Source organism: Oreochromis aureus, linkage group 15, assembly GCF_013358895.1.
Source record: "Oreochromis aureus strain Israel breed Guangdong linkage group 15, ZZ_aureus, whole genome shotgun sequence".
In the NCBI taxonomy this organism is placed as follows: Eukaryota; Metazoa; Chordata; class Actinopteri; order Cichliformes; family Cichlidae; genus Oreochromis; species Oreochromis aureus.
The window spans coordinates 40,032,198-40,048,179 of record NC_052956.1 but is presented as its reverse complement, the minus strand read 5'-3'; the positions used below and the strand labels follow the sequence as shown (position 1 = coordinate 40,048,179).

Genomic DNA, 15,982 nt, shown 5'->3' with positions numbered 1-15,982 from the left:
TACTGGTGCCCCACACAACAACTCAATGTCCACTATGTGAAGGAGTCTATACTATACTGTCTATACTATACTGTCCTGGTGGACATGGCAACACGTTTTTCATGGTTACATACAGTTTTAGACTGATGTGGGCCAAAGCCTAGCACATACTTGCCAACCTTGAGACCTCAGAATTAGGGAGACATTCAAAGGGGTTTTTACAGTGTTTACTTATCGGAAAAAAATAAGTTAAATGTCACCGGCCTGTTTCAGGCCGGGGGTGTCCAAATTCAGAGGCTGCGTCCACCTGAGGACCCGGCCTTCGCGGTCTAAGTGGGCCGGGTCCTCCGAAAGCCGGGTAGACCGGAAATGAGCGACTGTGAAATTGGGGGGGGGTCCAGCCTTCATAATTACGTCACCTCTGCCGTCTGCTCCTTGCTGTCTAAATAAAATAAAATATAACCGGACGCTATGTAGATTCTCGACCATCTCACACTTCTGTTTAATCAGTTTTCTGTTTGACATTTATTCAGCTGTGTGAAAACCCCGGAGGAACCCTCCCGAGGGATTAATAAAGTTTTATTTAATCTAATCTAATCTAATCTAATAACCTTAATCTCAGCCAAACTGATTTACTCACGAACAAATAAAACACTGAAAAAGGCCAAACAATAACATGTTTAAGTTATTTGAAGTTTACACAACTACATTCTCGCCTGAAAATATGTTTAAAGTTTATTTCGCGAGCCAGAAAGAGTAATAAGAGTAATATTAATACTAAGTAGCTGCAGTAGTAGTAGAGTAGCCATTGTTGGAAACTGGAATTGGCTGGGCCAATCTAGGATATGGTTTTTCAATTTTGTTGTCCGGGTGGAAAATCGGGAGAAATTGGGGAGAATGGTGGCTCCGGGAGATTTTCGGGAGGGGCACTGAAATTCGGGATTCTCCCGGAAAAATCGGGAGGGTTGGCATGGCCTGGTATTGCCTGTAACGTTATTATGACGGACACATTTTATGAGTGAACTTGACTTTAAGTGACTTACAGGTTTCTCTGAAAAATACTTTCCTATATCCAGGTTCTTCCTTTTTGCTGCCATCCTCCTCTCCTCCTTGCAGGTCCTCGCAGCGCAAGCTTGCCGCTGCTAAAACTAAACAGAGCTCCCTGAAAGGCACAGCCAATCACATTGGCCATATTTGTCACATGAGGTAGGACTCCAGTAGAGAACGTAATTTAACTCTTTCTGCACCGCTGGGTGAATGAGACGTTGACAGATCGTTTTTTTCTTTCTATCGGGTTTGTTTTTCTTTACTCGAAGAGATCAAATTATTGGTGGGGACAATTCAATAATCGCGGGATATTGGTGGGGACATGTCCCTTCCGTCCATGCCAAATCGACGCCCTTGCAGCAATGTATATAAAAATTACACTAAAATACAGAAAATACTGTTATAAAATAAACACAGACATAAAGAGAATCAGAATTAAAAACAAAAGAAACTAAAAAAATATAAAACATCAGGATATTTGGTTGCCGACAGTAACAGTCAGGCACAACCTGCGACTGTCATTTCAGATGATGTTGAGATTATTTAGCATGACCACTGTAGGATTAAAGAAACTGTTTTACTGCTACTGTTCATAACCATCATCTTTATCATTGCATTAATTATCATTTCATCAAAGCATTTATTGAAGCTGTTGGCATTATGTTATAATTTGTATTACAGGTGCAGTTATAACCACTTTAAATCATTGAGTTAAATCTATAATCTTAAAATCTTATATGCTGAGTATATTGTTACAGTAAAATAGTAGCTGAGCACAGGCCTGAGTGCATTCAGCAACATGTTGCACTAGAGTTTACTTGACAACAGGTGACAGAAGGAGGACAAGTCCATGGGGACCTCAAAGGCCTGAGATCATCACCATATTTGGAAGAGGATGCCAGAAAGGGGAACTTCTGTGTCTGCATTTATCTCTTAGAATTGATCATTGTCTGTAAAAGAGGCAAACAATGTTCTTAAGATGCAAATTATGTGCTTGTAAACGCAAGAGGGGGCGTTATAATACCCTGATGTTATAAAAGCAATCTGAAGTGTATTTTTGGGCGGAGATTTACAACTGATGTTTTGCAGTGTACACCTCCCCACGCTGCGTGTATTCATTAAAATCAATTGTTTTGATCGAGCTCTTCTGGACCATCGTTGTTTTACTCTCGTCCTCAATATTGGACCCTTAACACCTCCTTCCTGCGCTCCATTATGGACAGTAATGCAATGTAATTTCAGTTCAATTCATATAGCAACAGTTTACAACAACAGTAATCTCAAAATGATTTATATTGTAAGAGAACCCTCGAAGAGCCCGAGGACTCTTTCTCTAAAAGTACGGAAGCTCAAACAGAATCAGGGTCAGGAAGTCGGAGCATTTCCAGAATTTTTAAAATGGTGTTAAACACGGGGCAACCGAGAACCAGTCAGGGAAAGCCACGAGAAATCAGAAAATTCTAGATAAAATTCTAGATCAAATAAATACCAAACTAAGGCTTTAAAAACACTCAAAACTTGTGAAAAGCTGAAGAAAGTTTGTTGTAAAAACTAATTCATAGTAGAAAGCAAAAATCACAGTCATTACGTGATCATTAAAAAGTTAGGTGTAGCTGTGATAGTGGCCCAGTTGTTGTCAGATAAAAACACAGTATCCAACAGAACTACGACTAAGTGGTAAAAGTAAACAAAAAGGATGTGTGACACATTCTTTGAAGAACAAATGAGTAACAGTTTGTTTCTGGATGGCTCATATTTCGAATCTTAGTTTTTTAGAGCAACAAGTCACCATAGCTAATGTTAGCATGTTTGATTACCAAACTGCATCCATAAACTACAAACAGGTGCACACACCTGCTGATTGTTGCTAAGAGACTAAGAAACCAGACTGATTCAATGCTTAAACAACAAACTGTTTGTCTGCTTGTTTCATTAAAAATGCTACAAAATGCAATAAGAGCACAAACAATGAGGACACGTAACAGGCCGTGCCGGCTGCAGCTTCGCACAGACAGAGCTCCTGTAAAAGAGGAAACTTTCATTAAAAGCTTGTTAGTGCTGTGAAGCTGTGGCCACGAGAGGAACTGCAGTTTCTGGCCCTTCATTATCTTCATTTTTCAGTCCTGGAAGTTTAAAAGAAGAATCGATCACAAAAGGCTATAAAAGGTTTTTAATGACACAAATATTACAAATATTTAAAAACAGGATGGATCACCTTTACAGACCATCAAAGCTCTGCTCTTCTAGTGTAGCGCAAACTGCACATTTTTGTAATATTAGCGAGAGGTGCCTTTGTTCTCAGATTCTGTTCTCCAAGTTATGAGTTAAAAAGAAATGGAACTGTTCCTCTGGCTCCATATTTGTTCTGACACCAGCCAACCACATCCTTAACCCGAGTGCACCTTTTGTCCGTTAGAGGGCGACACCGAGGCGCAGAGGGGCCGGCCCAGAGCCAGTCCCAGGCAGGCTGTAGTGCCACTGAGCCGGGTACAGCAGACAGACACAGAGAAGGGCTGGTGGAAGGAGGAAGGCTCCTCATGACGCCGGGTTTTACCGGGAACTGAAAAAACCATCTACCTGTTTTGGAAGGAGAATTTTACGAGAACAGAATGCTTCGTGTTTGGATGCTGATGGCGGCGGTGCAGGTAAATATTTCTTTTTCTTTTTTCTTTCTTTTTTTTTACCGCGAACGAACTGCGGTGGGATTTTCGCCGCAGCAGAGCAGAGTGATGCTGGTTAGAGGAGACAGAGAGGAGCGCTCTGCGCAGATGGGAGGACAATACAGTTGAACTAGAAAACAGTTCCCATCCGCGTCGTTTGTACTCATGTCATCAGTGCTGTTCTCACCAAAGAGCCGCTTATATTCACTCAGCCTGCTGGGAGGAAAACGTTGCTGGTCCCGGTCCTGCTGCTTTATCACAGGCGCGACGCACTCGCTGCGTAACGGTCCGTGTGTCGGTGAAAGCTGCGGGTTTCAGCTCGATGCTGCTGGTGTGAAGACTCCCGAGTCAGGAGCCTCTTTATCATCCGTCCCTGCATCCTCGGTGACAGGCGGCTGTCCGTCGCCCTGTTCTTGCTGCTCATTGTGACACCCGTGTTTGCCTTTCTGCCCGAATACCAGGCGTTACTTTTATTCAGCTGTAATCCAGTTTAGTCTGACCGGATCTGTGTCACATAGCGCCGTTCTCCATTAAAAAAAAAGATGGCAGTTTGATTTGTCCTCTCACGCCCAGACATAACGCTGGAGCCAGAGTCGTGTCTGAGCCGTGGCTCGGTTCACAGTGCAGGCTGTATCCACGCCTGTGCTCTCGCCCTGTGTTGTGTTCAGTGTGCATCCTGAGGCGCAGTCATGCTAACCTTTAATGCTGTTTCTGTGCTGTCACTTGGCCTGTGGGAACATTGAGCTGATGTCCAGAGTTACAGCAGGAGTCCGTGGAACATCCACAGTCCTGTGATTCAGTATCAAGCTTAACTTTTTAAAGCACCACACCAGTATATGTGTATACAGTGTTGTATTGCTGCTGACCAGGCTGTCCTTTGTTTTACGCGTAATGACATTTTCCATCCATTTCAGCTGCGACCCTGAAAAATCAGTGATTTTTATTTAATATACTCAGAAAAATAAAAGTATAAGCGTGGAAGATTTTTTTTAAACTGTGACATGCTTTGAAAATGTTATGGATCATTTGTATTAAAGCAGCAAAGCTCTGCCACAGGCGAGGCTCCATGTGGGCTGAAAGAAGCACACAAATGCACCTTCAGCAAGATTTAATGAAGGCAAAAAAAGACAAGGCGATCCTTTCTGTGTGGGAAAAAATCAATAAAGAAGACAGTGCTGTGCCAAAGGGTCAAAGGTCGGGTTCTAAAATAAGCCCATCACCAATGCCTCTCTCTCAAAAAAGCAAGGTCAGCACTCTCCGGGGCTTACCTCCAATCCTCTACAAGCCTTTGATTGGTCTGCCTTTGTTACCTAGTAGGTACAATTTGTAGCTGTTATCAAGGCTTTGATCATGTACCTGAAGGTGCTGCTGATGATAGGGTTAATGATTCAGTGATACCTCACTGTAGAGGGTTAACGGGCTTGTAGATAATGCAGTTATTTGTAGATAAAACAGTTAACAGCATTAGGCAGAACATCATCTCAGTTTGTGGAGATAATGAGCCCCCTGTTCCCCGCAGCCTTTAGTTACACCAGGAGGAAGAAATGTTTGCAAGTTGATTAGGGTTTGATTTTATCTGTGGTGTCACAAATGCTATCCATCCTTGTGATAATGCCGCTCTGTGTGCTGACCTTTCCTCCTGAAGGGGGGCTCTGCTAAATTATTGTCATTTGTGAATCCTGTGCTTTGTGATTATAATGACGCAGATTAATTTTGCTGCGGGCAAAGCTTTAAACGCTTGACTCACTGAGAACTTTGAAGTGATGGCGAGCTTCATATTTAAATATATAAATAGGCTCATAATGGACAAACAAACGAGGGGAAGGACTGGACGTGTTAGACTTTCTGCATCCACTGAGGATAACGACGCACCGGAGCGATTCATCTTTAATCAGAGGTGTATCTTTTGCACCAGCTGTGTTTACATGAACAGGTTTGTGCTCAGATGTGCACGAGAAGCTGACTCACTGACAGCAGGCCGAGTGATGCTTTTGGGTGGAAAGTGCATCCCAATGTTAGGCTTAAAGATTGGTAGAGGAAAAAAGTCAAATATGCAGCATCTGTTTATTGTATGGAAATGTTACCTTTGATATATTTTAGCTGCTGAAATAGTGAGTGAGTAATGTCAGGTGTTAAGGAGATGCGGCTTTTCAGCAGTGGATGATTAGTCCTCTTTCCCAGAAATCAGTGGGTGCAGCGTTTAGTTGGAGTAGCTGGGTTTCCACAGCACGCTGTGAGTCAGTCAGCTGACAATAAATCTGAGCCTCTTGCAGGCATTTAGTTTATTTCTGATATTTTATCAAATAAACAAGAAGGCTGATAATAAACTCCAGCCACGAGCTGAACGGTTAGTGAAAATAAGCCACGTCTGTCAGTGTTGGACTCTATTTTTGTATTTCACCTTTATTTATACAGTAAATCTCATTGAGACACGAGGTGTCATTGTTTAGGAGCGACCTGCCGAGTGTGGGGGGGCAAAACAGACTATAAGGAATCAGAGGAGACCAAAAACAGATATGTGAAATATCCAGAGCTTTACAGTTTTGATCATACGTATTTGTCAGATTTGAAGGCGCCAAAGTCTGGAGTTCCTTAAGTGGCCACTTGGGGCAGGCTCCAAAGTGAGTGAGTCCCTGCAGAGCTCCAAGTTAAACTGGACAGTTTAAGGCTGCTAAAATGAGCACAGCTGGTACAAAAGAACTTTTGGTTTTAAAAATGAATTTTCTTTTGTATAATAAATAAGCAGTGGTTGGATTATTTCTCTTACACTTGGAAAGACTTAAAGTTGTGGGCGTGGCTTCTTGGACTGAACGGTGTGCTGACACGTACTTCGGTTTCCTTCAGTCTGGTCATCACTGCTTTTCTGCTTTGTTAGTGCTCGCTGGCAGTTTTTTAATTATTATTTGTAAAATAATGTTGCTCGGCGTGTGGCACGGCCGGCCCAGAGGTTTGTGCTGCTCTCTGATTATATTATTGTATTAGTCTGTTGCTCGGCACTGGTCAGCGGGCATCTGCGCCTGAACATTGGACCCGTGCAGTTTATGGTGGATGCAGCTTGCTAATGAAGCTAGCATAGCCCGATACATTAGCACTCCACCCGGTTATATAAATATGGCCACTGCTGGCGTCAAAAAACCAACATGGCGGCAGCCAAAACAAAATGCAGAGTTGGGCTCCGGCCCTCTGTTATATAAAATTGATGGTGTCGTCTGGAAATATGTTTCTGTGGCACAGACAGCCTTCAGTGGAGATTTATCGCGGCAGAGTGGTGACTGTGGACAGAGAGGTTCAGAAACAAAGCTAATGCAGATAACTGTGAAAAATGCTGAGTATTGGCCCAGATTATCAGTCAGGTTGTTAATTGCTTGAACACTCGTCTCACTGATGGAGCGCTCTCTTCTTAAATGATCTTCAGCGTCAGCTCCAATTAGAAAAGACCGTTCAGCACGTCCTGATTCCTTTCTCTCTCCTTTTGATCATAATATTTCTGTCAATGATAATATAATCTGTTCCAGGTGAGATTACCTGCCATCATCAGCAGATCATCCTGAGTTGCATTCACTGATTACATCCTTGACTCTGATAAAGAGGTCAGGTGGGCGGTGGTCCTGGCAGGTTTCAGAGGGGTGTAATGACAACAGCTTCAGGTTTACAGCGTGTCTGTTTGCTGAGCTACCTCAGTTTTTCATTCCCTCGATGACTGTTCCCAGAATGACAGCATCATCCACCAGCATTAGAACATAAAGTGGTTTCAGAAAGCTATCCTCTCCTCGTGCTGACTGTTCGTCTGCCTTGTCACATACCTGCTGTGGCTGTAATCACTGTACGCTGCATCCCAAACAATGAGTTGTGACATGAAGGGCTTAATCAGTAAAGTCTGCGAAAGCAACGTGACGCAACAGATCTGTCAGATATTAAATAAGGATTCTTACTGAGCGTGCATTCAGCCATTAATCTGAGTGCCTCCTCTCTGTATGCATTGATTGCTTTATGTATTTAATAGCCGTCAGTTTAAGATTCCAACACTGACATGAAGCTGTTTGCTTTCACAATGTTTCATTTAAAAATGAAAACGGTTACAAAACTGGAAAAGTTTTAGATTTTTGGATGAATTGTTGCTGATTACTTTTCTGCTGTTAGACTGATTGGTTGATTCAAGGTCAAGTTGATTTTTTTTACCCACAAGAGCCAATTTTGTTGCACTGCAGGCAGTAAATAAAATAATCACAAAAAATATGGCATTCCATCAGGTTTCTGAAAAGGCCAAAAGCAGGAGGGACAAATCAGTTCTTAAATCTGTTGGTCCTGCATCTTGGAGGATTACATCTGTGACCAGATGGATTCAGCAGACTGAAAGAGGACTGACCAGGATCAGCAGGGTCTGATTGGGCCTTCTTTGTGGCTTCAGTGTTGCTGCACATTCAACCGACTGCCTCTTTGAAGGGAAGCGAGTCAAGGCAACAAAGAAACGAATGCTGGTCTTTACATCAGAGTTTCTTTCTTACATTAACAGCATCATCAATTTAAAATCATATTTGAGAACTAAAACTGTGCAGCTGTGCATCCAAATCACTTAGCAGCATACAGTATGTTACCCCCCCTCCACCCCCCCCTTTTCCTTCTGGTAATCCATTCAGAGTCAAGCAGAGGCATGCTTCATCTCATGCTATGTTTGGGCTCCTTGTGTTTGGTTTACAACCAAAATAATCCCAAAAAGGGAAATTTAGTATTTTTGCATCAGATTCCTCCCTGATTACATTCACTTAACATGTCCTGTGGGGACGTCTGAACATGTTGCACTCTGTCCATTTACAGTTTCACTGCCTCTGTAAATAAGAGACATTCCCGTGGTGTAGACACATTTATGTCGACCGTGGTCGCCCAGCACTGGATCCTGGTTAGTTTTACAGCGTTTGAAGAGACACACAATGACAAAACTATCTGTGTGCTTCATGATGTGTCCATAAAGGCTCCATCACTCAATTGTATATAAAACAAAGGTGGTGAGAGGACACATCTGTGGGGAACTCTCAGGAAGAAAAAGGAGCATCAGATAAACTGTATCGACTTTTACCTTTTGTGCCAAGTAAAAAATCAACTCCCCGACATATCGATACCACACCGGTGCTGTGGATGCTTAGACGCGAGCTGGGACAGTTAAAAGCATTCGTACACAGTTCTCCCCTCCACTCACTGAGCAACCTGCCTCCTGTGTAAGCAAACTGCAACGGGCCACATTTTGTTTGAATTGCACAGAGACTCATTTATAGTCCTTTCAGGTGAGCCATGCATGACATCAGCCACCCCCACAACAGCACAGAAACAAAGAGGACTGAAGGGTCTGTGCTTGCGGGTTAGATGGGACAGAACTTTCAAACAGTGATCACCCAGCAGGAAATGGATCACCGGGAATTATAAGGAAAAAATGGGAAAAAAGGAGATCAGCCCTGTCCTGGAACGGCCTCTTTCCAGCCTGATCTCTTCATGTGACCACTGAATCCCACGCTGCACTCTGCAGAAACACAGCATCAGAAACACATGTGTACTTCCTCCTTACTTATGCTAATAAGGGAACAGATAAACGCCCCCCAGTGAGGATGTGAGAGTTTAAAGTTTTTGGGTTAAGTGGAAGCGAATCACAGCACCGTGTTGGCTTTATTCCTTTAATCACAGAAGAACCCACACTAGCCACACAACAGATGCTTTTCTGCTGCTCTGTGCAGGACTGGGAGTGTGTGTGTGTGTGTGTGTGTGTGTGTGTGTGTGTGTGTATGTATGTGGGCCACGAGGTGGAGGGGGATCACATTGGGCCAACGCTCAAACAACAGGAGAGACAAAAGTCTAGACGCTAATTATCATCAAAATTAATTGACCCAGTTGTCTGTTGCGCTTCATAGTGATTAATAAAGCTCTCTTGGCTTGGGCCGGTGCTGCACTGGGTTTATTTTCCCTCTGACGCACGGCTCTTCTTCTGTGCCTCCCCATCGCAAGACAGGAAAAACAAACCCCAATAAGTAAATGTGGGAAATGAGATAATTGGTCTGTGCTAATTATGTTTCTCTTTGCTGTTTTCTATCCTTATATTCATGCTTAACAACTCTTCTGAAACAAATTGGTGTCTGTCATTTTCATGAACGACCAGAGATTTATGAAAAAGAGAAGTAATTTTAAAACGGCTGTGATTTCCTCCTGGGTCGGTTTGAATGAGGTCGATAATGCTTTGTAGAAAAACATCCTTTTGCCGGGTCGAAGGGGTAAAAAGATGCAATCGAAAATGCAAACAGCTCTTTTCATTCTCTTTTCCCCCCTCCTCTTTAGGCGGTGGTTGTTGGTGGAGAGGCCGAGCAATCGTTGTCAAGCAAGCAGGGGTCGTTGCCATGCACGAGGGGGTTTACACAGGAGGAATACATCATCGAGATGGAACCAGAGCTGGCGAAGGGACAGGCTGTCTGCAACGGTCAGTGCTCGCACACACACACACACACACACACACACACACACACACACACACACACACACACACACACTCAGGACAACTCCAGTATTAATCCCCTGGTGCTGGGTGGGGGTTGCTTAAGAGTCCTGCTGATATTTGAACCATAATGGAGCTTGGAGAGGACTGACCTTTGCAAAGACTGAGTGTGGATTAGACTGATATACTGAGCCGATATGGGCCTCCTGTTGAGGTGGATGTGTGTGCCCCAGTCTGCCTTAATCTGCCTTTCAGCATTGTGATGAAACTCGACTGTGACTCGAGCATTTAATGGATTTTTGTTGATGTTTTTAATGTAAAACCATCACTGAATGTTTTGATCTTCTTCTTCTGGTGTATGAAAGAGTCTTGGGAGGAGGTGGTGGTCTCACCCCACAGTTCTGATCTCACCCCAAACCCACAGTTCCCAGCTTTAAGCCACAGGAAAAGATTAAGCTAAATGTTGGTTTAAATGTTGTTGTTGCTACTTTGGATTTGGTGCTCTCCTGTTGGAAACCCCACTGGCCTCGTGCCGTGCTGTAAACACAAGAAAGTGAAAGATTTTTATTTTTTGGAAGACTTGAGCTCATGAGCTGCAACTTCAGCCAGTTGAGCCCATAGCACATAGTGGGAAAAATATTTAATCTGTTGTCTTTAATCTGCTATCAACCAACTGCTGAAAGCTAAAGCAATGGTCAGTGGGTCAGCAAGAGGAGTGAAACAAGCACATGTTAAGAAAATACTGTTCTTTCTTTCATTGAATGTTACTTTCTGGCTTTCAGGCAGGTTTTCTCTCCTTTTTCTTTAACCTGTTTTTCACTTTCACGTTGTACCTGCAGTCCTTTCAAACCATGCTGTATAAGTCAACCTGTAGTTTATACACAAAGATAGGTTGCACAGCCTGGTGTTGTTTGCCTGATCAAGCAGAATAAATGAACATGCTGCTCATCTGTGCTGTGTGTGGCAGAGCAGTTGGAGCGATCTGTATTGACTGAGCCCCGGGGTATCAGCAGCAGGTTGGTCAATAAGCACAGGGTAGTAGCAGGGCTGTGAGACGGTGCTGTGTGTGGCCTCCACCAGTGATATGGAGCTGCTTTGCATATATGTGTATTTTCTTTCAAACAGAGCATTAGTAACTCTGTAACCTCTTTGTTTATTTTATGTATGTTAACCTCGCTGCGCTGAATTTAACAGAAGATTAAAGACAAACATGCTACAGCTACTTGGATGTGGTTTCAATCATGTTCTGTTGGGTTTGAGGTCGATCAATATTCAAACTGGAGCTTGATCTCTGCTCGCATGTTTGTGTCTGTTTTATGAAAGCTCTTTTTAGAAACTGGGAGAAATGCTCGAGTCGGGCAGCTGGTCTGCTCATTCTATGCATACAGGATGGTGCCTGTAATTTAGCATTTCAGTGCAGTGAGAACTGTAAGAGTTGTGTTTGAGTGCAATAGTGTTGTTTGACTTATGGCACATATAGTTCAGCTCTGACGAGGGTGGTGTCTGAGCTCAGAGAGGAGCTGATCTGTGGGATGTAAAAGTGTCATCTGGCTTTGTGTTGCAGAGATGCTCTTCAGCCTGAGAGAGAAAACTGTGGACAGTGCAGCACTCGCTGTGAAAGTAGGAAACAGCTCAGAGAGAGACTTTCCTCTGCTGGAAATAAATCAGTGTCCATTGTGTTACAGCCAGTCTGAAACAGAGCAGAGCAGCCAGGCAGCAGGCAAAAGCCCAACAATAACACAGCTTTGAGGTGGTTGTGCATGTGTATGTGTGAGTGTATATGAGTGGGAATGTGTGAGGGAGTGTTCGATTACATGTTTGTGTGCTTCGGTGGACATGTGTGGGCTCTGTGAAGTGTAACGAGGCGAGAGCGCGTGAAGCCGACAGAGCTGTTGCAGAAACAAGAAGAGCGCGCATTTCAGTGTGTCCTCCTGTGATGATGTGCAGGTGAGGGGGCGGGGTCAGCAGACAAATCAGGAGGCTGTGTTTTTAGACAGTCTAACAAACACTAATTGCTACTTTGTATGCAGCGGTGGCTCCAGAGATGAATGAAGATCTGTGTCGGTGCTCCAGCAAAAACTCCAAACCTGAAAAAGTGTTTCTTTCACATGAAATCTAGAAATAAATTGAGGAAATAAAAGTATAAATATGCTGCGCTGTAATGATGTCAGCGCCCGATTCACCAAGTAATATTGCTTTTTTCACTTCTCATATTTATAACAGGTCAGTGGCCTTTTCTTTAGTCATGTCAGGCGTGTGTGATAATAACAATCCTCTGCGCTAGTTTCTCTCAGTGATCTGTAGTCAGCCTGGTTTATCTGCTAAAATTATATTTCTACACTCAGATTGGACACAAGTCTTAGTTTTGGTAGCTGCAACCCAAACAGACTGAACTGCACTGGTGTAGTCTTACATTTATTCTCTCAAACAGCTCCGTGTGTGTGAGGAGCTTCTGTTGCTGCCATGTTAAAGTCTGACTTCCTGGCGACTGGAAAAAACTCTGTGGTTGTGGCGACGATCGTCTCCCAGTGGTGACAACCTGTGTTCAAACAGTTATTATTGAATATAATTATTCTTATTACTGTATTAGATCGTTTTGTGTTTGTAATGTTAAGTCACTGATTTGAAGAATGGTTTAATTAATTATTAAATATCAGAGACAAAGCTACCAGCTGACATGACTACTGTCCCAGTTTGTTAGACACAAAGGTGCCAGCCTATCAGAGCATGAGGTCAGTGATCAGCCAAAGACAGCAGCGTTTACATTTGATTGTTTTCAGAAACAGTATTTTACATTTTCTGCCCTTAATTACTGAAAGTCACAATATTTGGAGCATTTCGCTGTGGTGCTGATGAAAGGCACCACTGAGCTGTGTGGAGGGCATCTTTGCTGGATAAAAAGTGATGGCTCCGGGTGCTTTTAATTATTTAATTGGAGCAGAGGAAGACTGAATGATTAATGAGGAGATGGAGGCGAGAGACATAATAAAGAGCCAGACAAATGAAGTGTCTGAGGGAAGGTTAGAAAGAAAAAGAGGTGAGAGGTAAAGATTAAAAGCAGAGACACAGAGCAGGGAGTGCGACGGGATCCTGTGCCTTTGGTTTAACTAACAGACTTCCCCCAAAATACAATCCACCGCTCAGTGAACGACAGCTACAATCAGATATTTTGACTTTGTAATGTTCCTCAAAGGATGGCTTTGACTGAAGCTGGGCAAAGTGTGGGGAGAGAGAAAAGATTTCTTTCTTTCTTAATTTCTTTGCAAAAGTTTGACTTGTAAAATTAAATTGTGCTTCCTAAACCAAGTTTCAGATAACAAGGTGGAAAAAACAACACATTTAGTTCCTTACAGGAAACAGCAGCGCAGATTTCAGTGGAAAAGAAACAAAACCCCCCAAAATAAGCAGTTACATGTAAAGTTGATTCAGCTGCTGCCAGACCAGTGTGTGAGTCAGAGTGTGTGTGTGTGTGTGTGTGTGTGTGTGTGTGTGTGTGTGTGTGTGTGCGAGCTGCATTGCCCCCGTGTGCTGTGCTTGCATGTACATACAGGCTCTCTGTACATGTGTGTGAGTCAGGATGAGATCAGTGACTGTCCAGTACTTCCTGTGAAGCGGCTGCCTTGACCTTCCCATTTTTTCTGCCTTCCTTCCTATTAAGGGAGTGAGTCGCAGTCAGTGACACAGCCTCATACAGCGGCTGCTGGTCAGCACCGCCATCCACAGCTGTGGAAACCGCCATCCCACCGTCCACTAAGAACCAAGCACATTCAGCTCCCACCACCCTCCCCCTCTTTCCCATCTCTTGCTTTCTTTTCCTGTCTTCTTCTTTTCTCTTGTCATGCAGGGGATTGCCCTACTTTATTCCTGCCTCATACATCACTGTCTCCCCTCATAGATGGATTTGGGAATGGCGTTCAAGATTTAAAGTGAAAGCTCCCTCTCTCTGTCTCTGACTCCATCCCACTCTCATTTGATTCCTGATCCTGGCATTGTTTTTCCTCTAAGGAGCTTGTTAACGTCTCAGCACTGGGATGTGCTCTCATATGTGTTTGCTTCTGTATCTAACATCTCGTACTGTTTGTTACCTAAATTGTTCTGTTGCGTTCAGTTCGGACCACTCTGGGTTAAAAATGAGCTGTTTGGTTTTGAGCTGGGCTCGTGGACGTTATTGTGTTCTTCACTACGTCAGTCGCACTTTCATATAGTTTGTGACTCATGACTCCCACCGTGGATAACATCTTTTATTGCAACAGAATTGTTCCTCATCATAAAGCTGGAGGTCTTTTTGATGAGGAGACTTAAAATACTCCACAGCTGATGACCTCATCAGAATTAGCATAAATCTTTATTGTTGTGAAAATCGATTCAGAGTGACAGATTTATGTTTACATTCTAAAGATTACTCGATAAATTAAAGTGAGACACTCGGGTTTTTAATGATTCCAAAGCCTTTCCTGTAATGCCAACATTAAGTTGGTGTAAAGTCTTTTGTGCTGCTCAGCCAGTCCTGGGATTGGTTTCAGGGATAATCGTGGCAAACGTTAATATGTCTGCTAAAATAAAGGCTGCCTCTTTCTGTACTGAACTCTGTGTAGTTCAGCCCATCCTGGCCTTTAAGTGTTACACTGCTCCTCATAAAGGGGAGCGATCGTGTTTGTTTGGCTGCACTAGAGCAGCTTAGCATGATTTACAGTTTAAAATGATCCAACTTCATTCTGATTGGCTGTCCCCTATAAACATGTGATTTGAACAGCATGTGGGTGGAGCTTCTGTGCTAAACTGTGTCCCTGATTTTGACCATATTAGGATATTCTCCCTCATTGAAATTCTCCTTTCACTGATCATCCAAATACACGACCAGAAGAAAATGAAAAAAACAGAAAGTGAAACAAAAAAACTGAGAGTTTATATCAGACACACACTGAGCTCATCATGCTTATATGAGCCTCCATCTATTGTAACAATATATTTATGATGTAAATTAAGACAGTCGGTCCCTTTAATGCTGCCTGGATTGTGTTTCTCTCCTTTTTACATATTTTACTAAAACCTTCAGTAAAAAAATAAACTAATCATAACTCATATTTAAATGGAATTAAATATTAACACTCACCATGAATCGAATGCAGCTCAGTTAACCTGTTCCGACATAAATTCTAATGTTACTAAGTTTCTATAGTTGCAGATATAGTGTGATAGTGAACTGCACTGCATTCAAATGTCCCTGTTTACATATAAGAGGTTAATGTGTTTTATATATAATTTACTATTTTGACCCTTGTGTGCGACGTAGGTATGTTTGTTCCACATCATTTATTCTTCCCTCAGTGCAAAAGCTTCTGTGTCAGACAGTCAAACTGTTAGATGCATAAAGGGGGCTGCTGACATGGAGGTGGGAGGCTTCTGTCACAGCCAATGAGGAGCAGGGGTCAGTTATGTTGTTGCCAGGGGTCAACGAGGAAGGAGGAAAGACACTTCTGTCACAGCCAATCAGAGTTTCATTCATGTTCTCAGCAGAGAGGCAAAAACCAATCTGTCCTCTTCCATCATCATCATCATCATCAATAAGAAATAGCTGCACTCAGGGAACAAAATCCCATAAACAGAATAAAGTTTACCTGAGCTGCAGCTGAGCTGATGCAGCTGTTCATGGACCATTTTCAGACATTCAGACTTCAAATGGTATCGCAGAGCTTCAAGGCAAAGAGAGCGTGTTACACGGCACAAAACAACGGCTACTGAAGGACGAGAAAGCTGGTGGTTAGGGTTAATTACTGAAAGAATAAACAGGTTCTGTGTCCACCTGACTTTGTAACATATAACT

General features: G+C 43.0%; 1 protein-coding gene across 1 annotated transcript in view; it reads left to right on the top strand.

Annotated features, from left to right (window-relative positions):
• Positions 1 to 3,240: 3,240 nt before the first annotated feature.
• LOC116333102 (cadherin-2-like) overlaps positions 3,241 to 15,982 on the top strand; it is a 101,412-nt gene continuing 88,670 nt past the window's right edge. The window contains exons 1-2 of the mRNA XM_031756253.2: positions 3,241 to 3,671; positions 10,005 to 10,143. Of these exons, the coding sequence (XP_031612113.1) occupies positions 3,636 to 3,671; positions 10,005 to 10,143 (175 nt within the window). The 5' untranslated portion in view covers positions 3,241 to 3,635. The remainder of the gene's footprint in view (positions 3,672 to 10,004; positions 10,144 to 15,982) is intronic.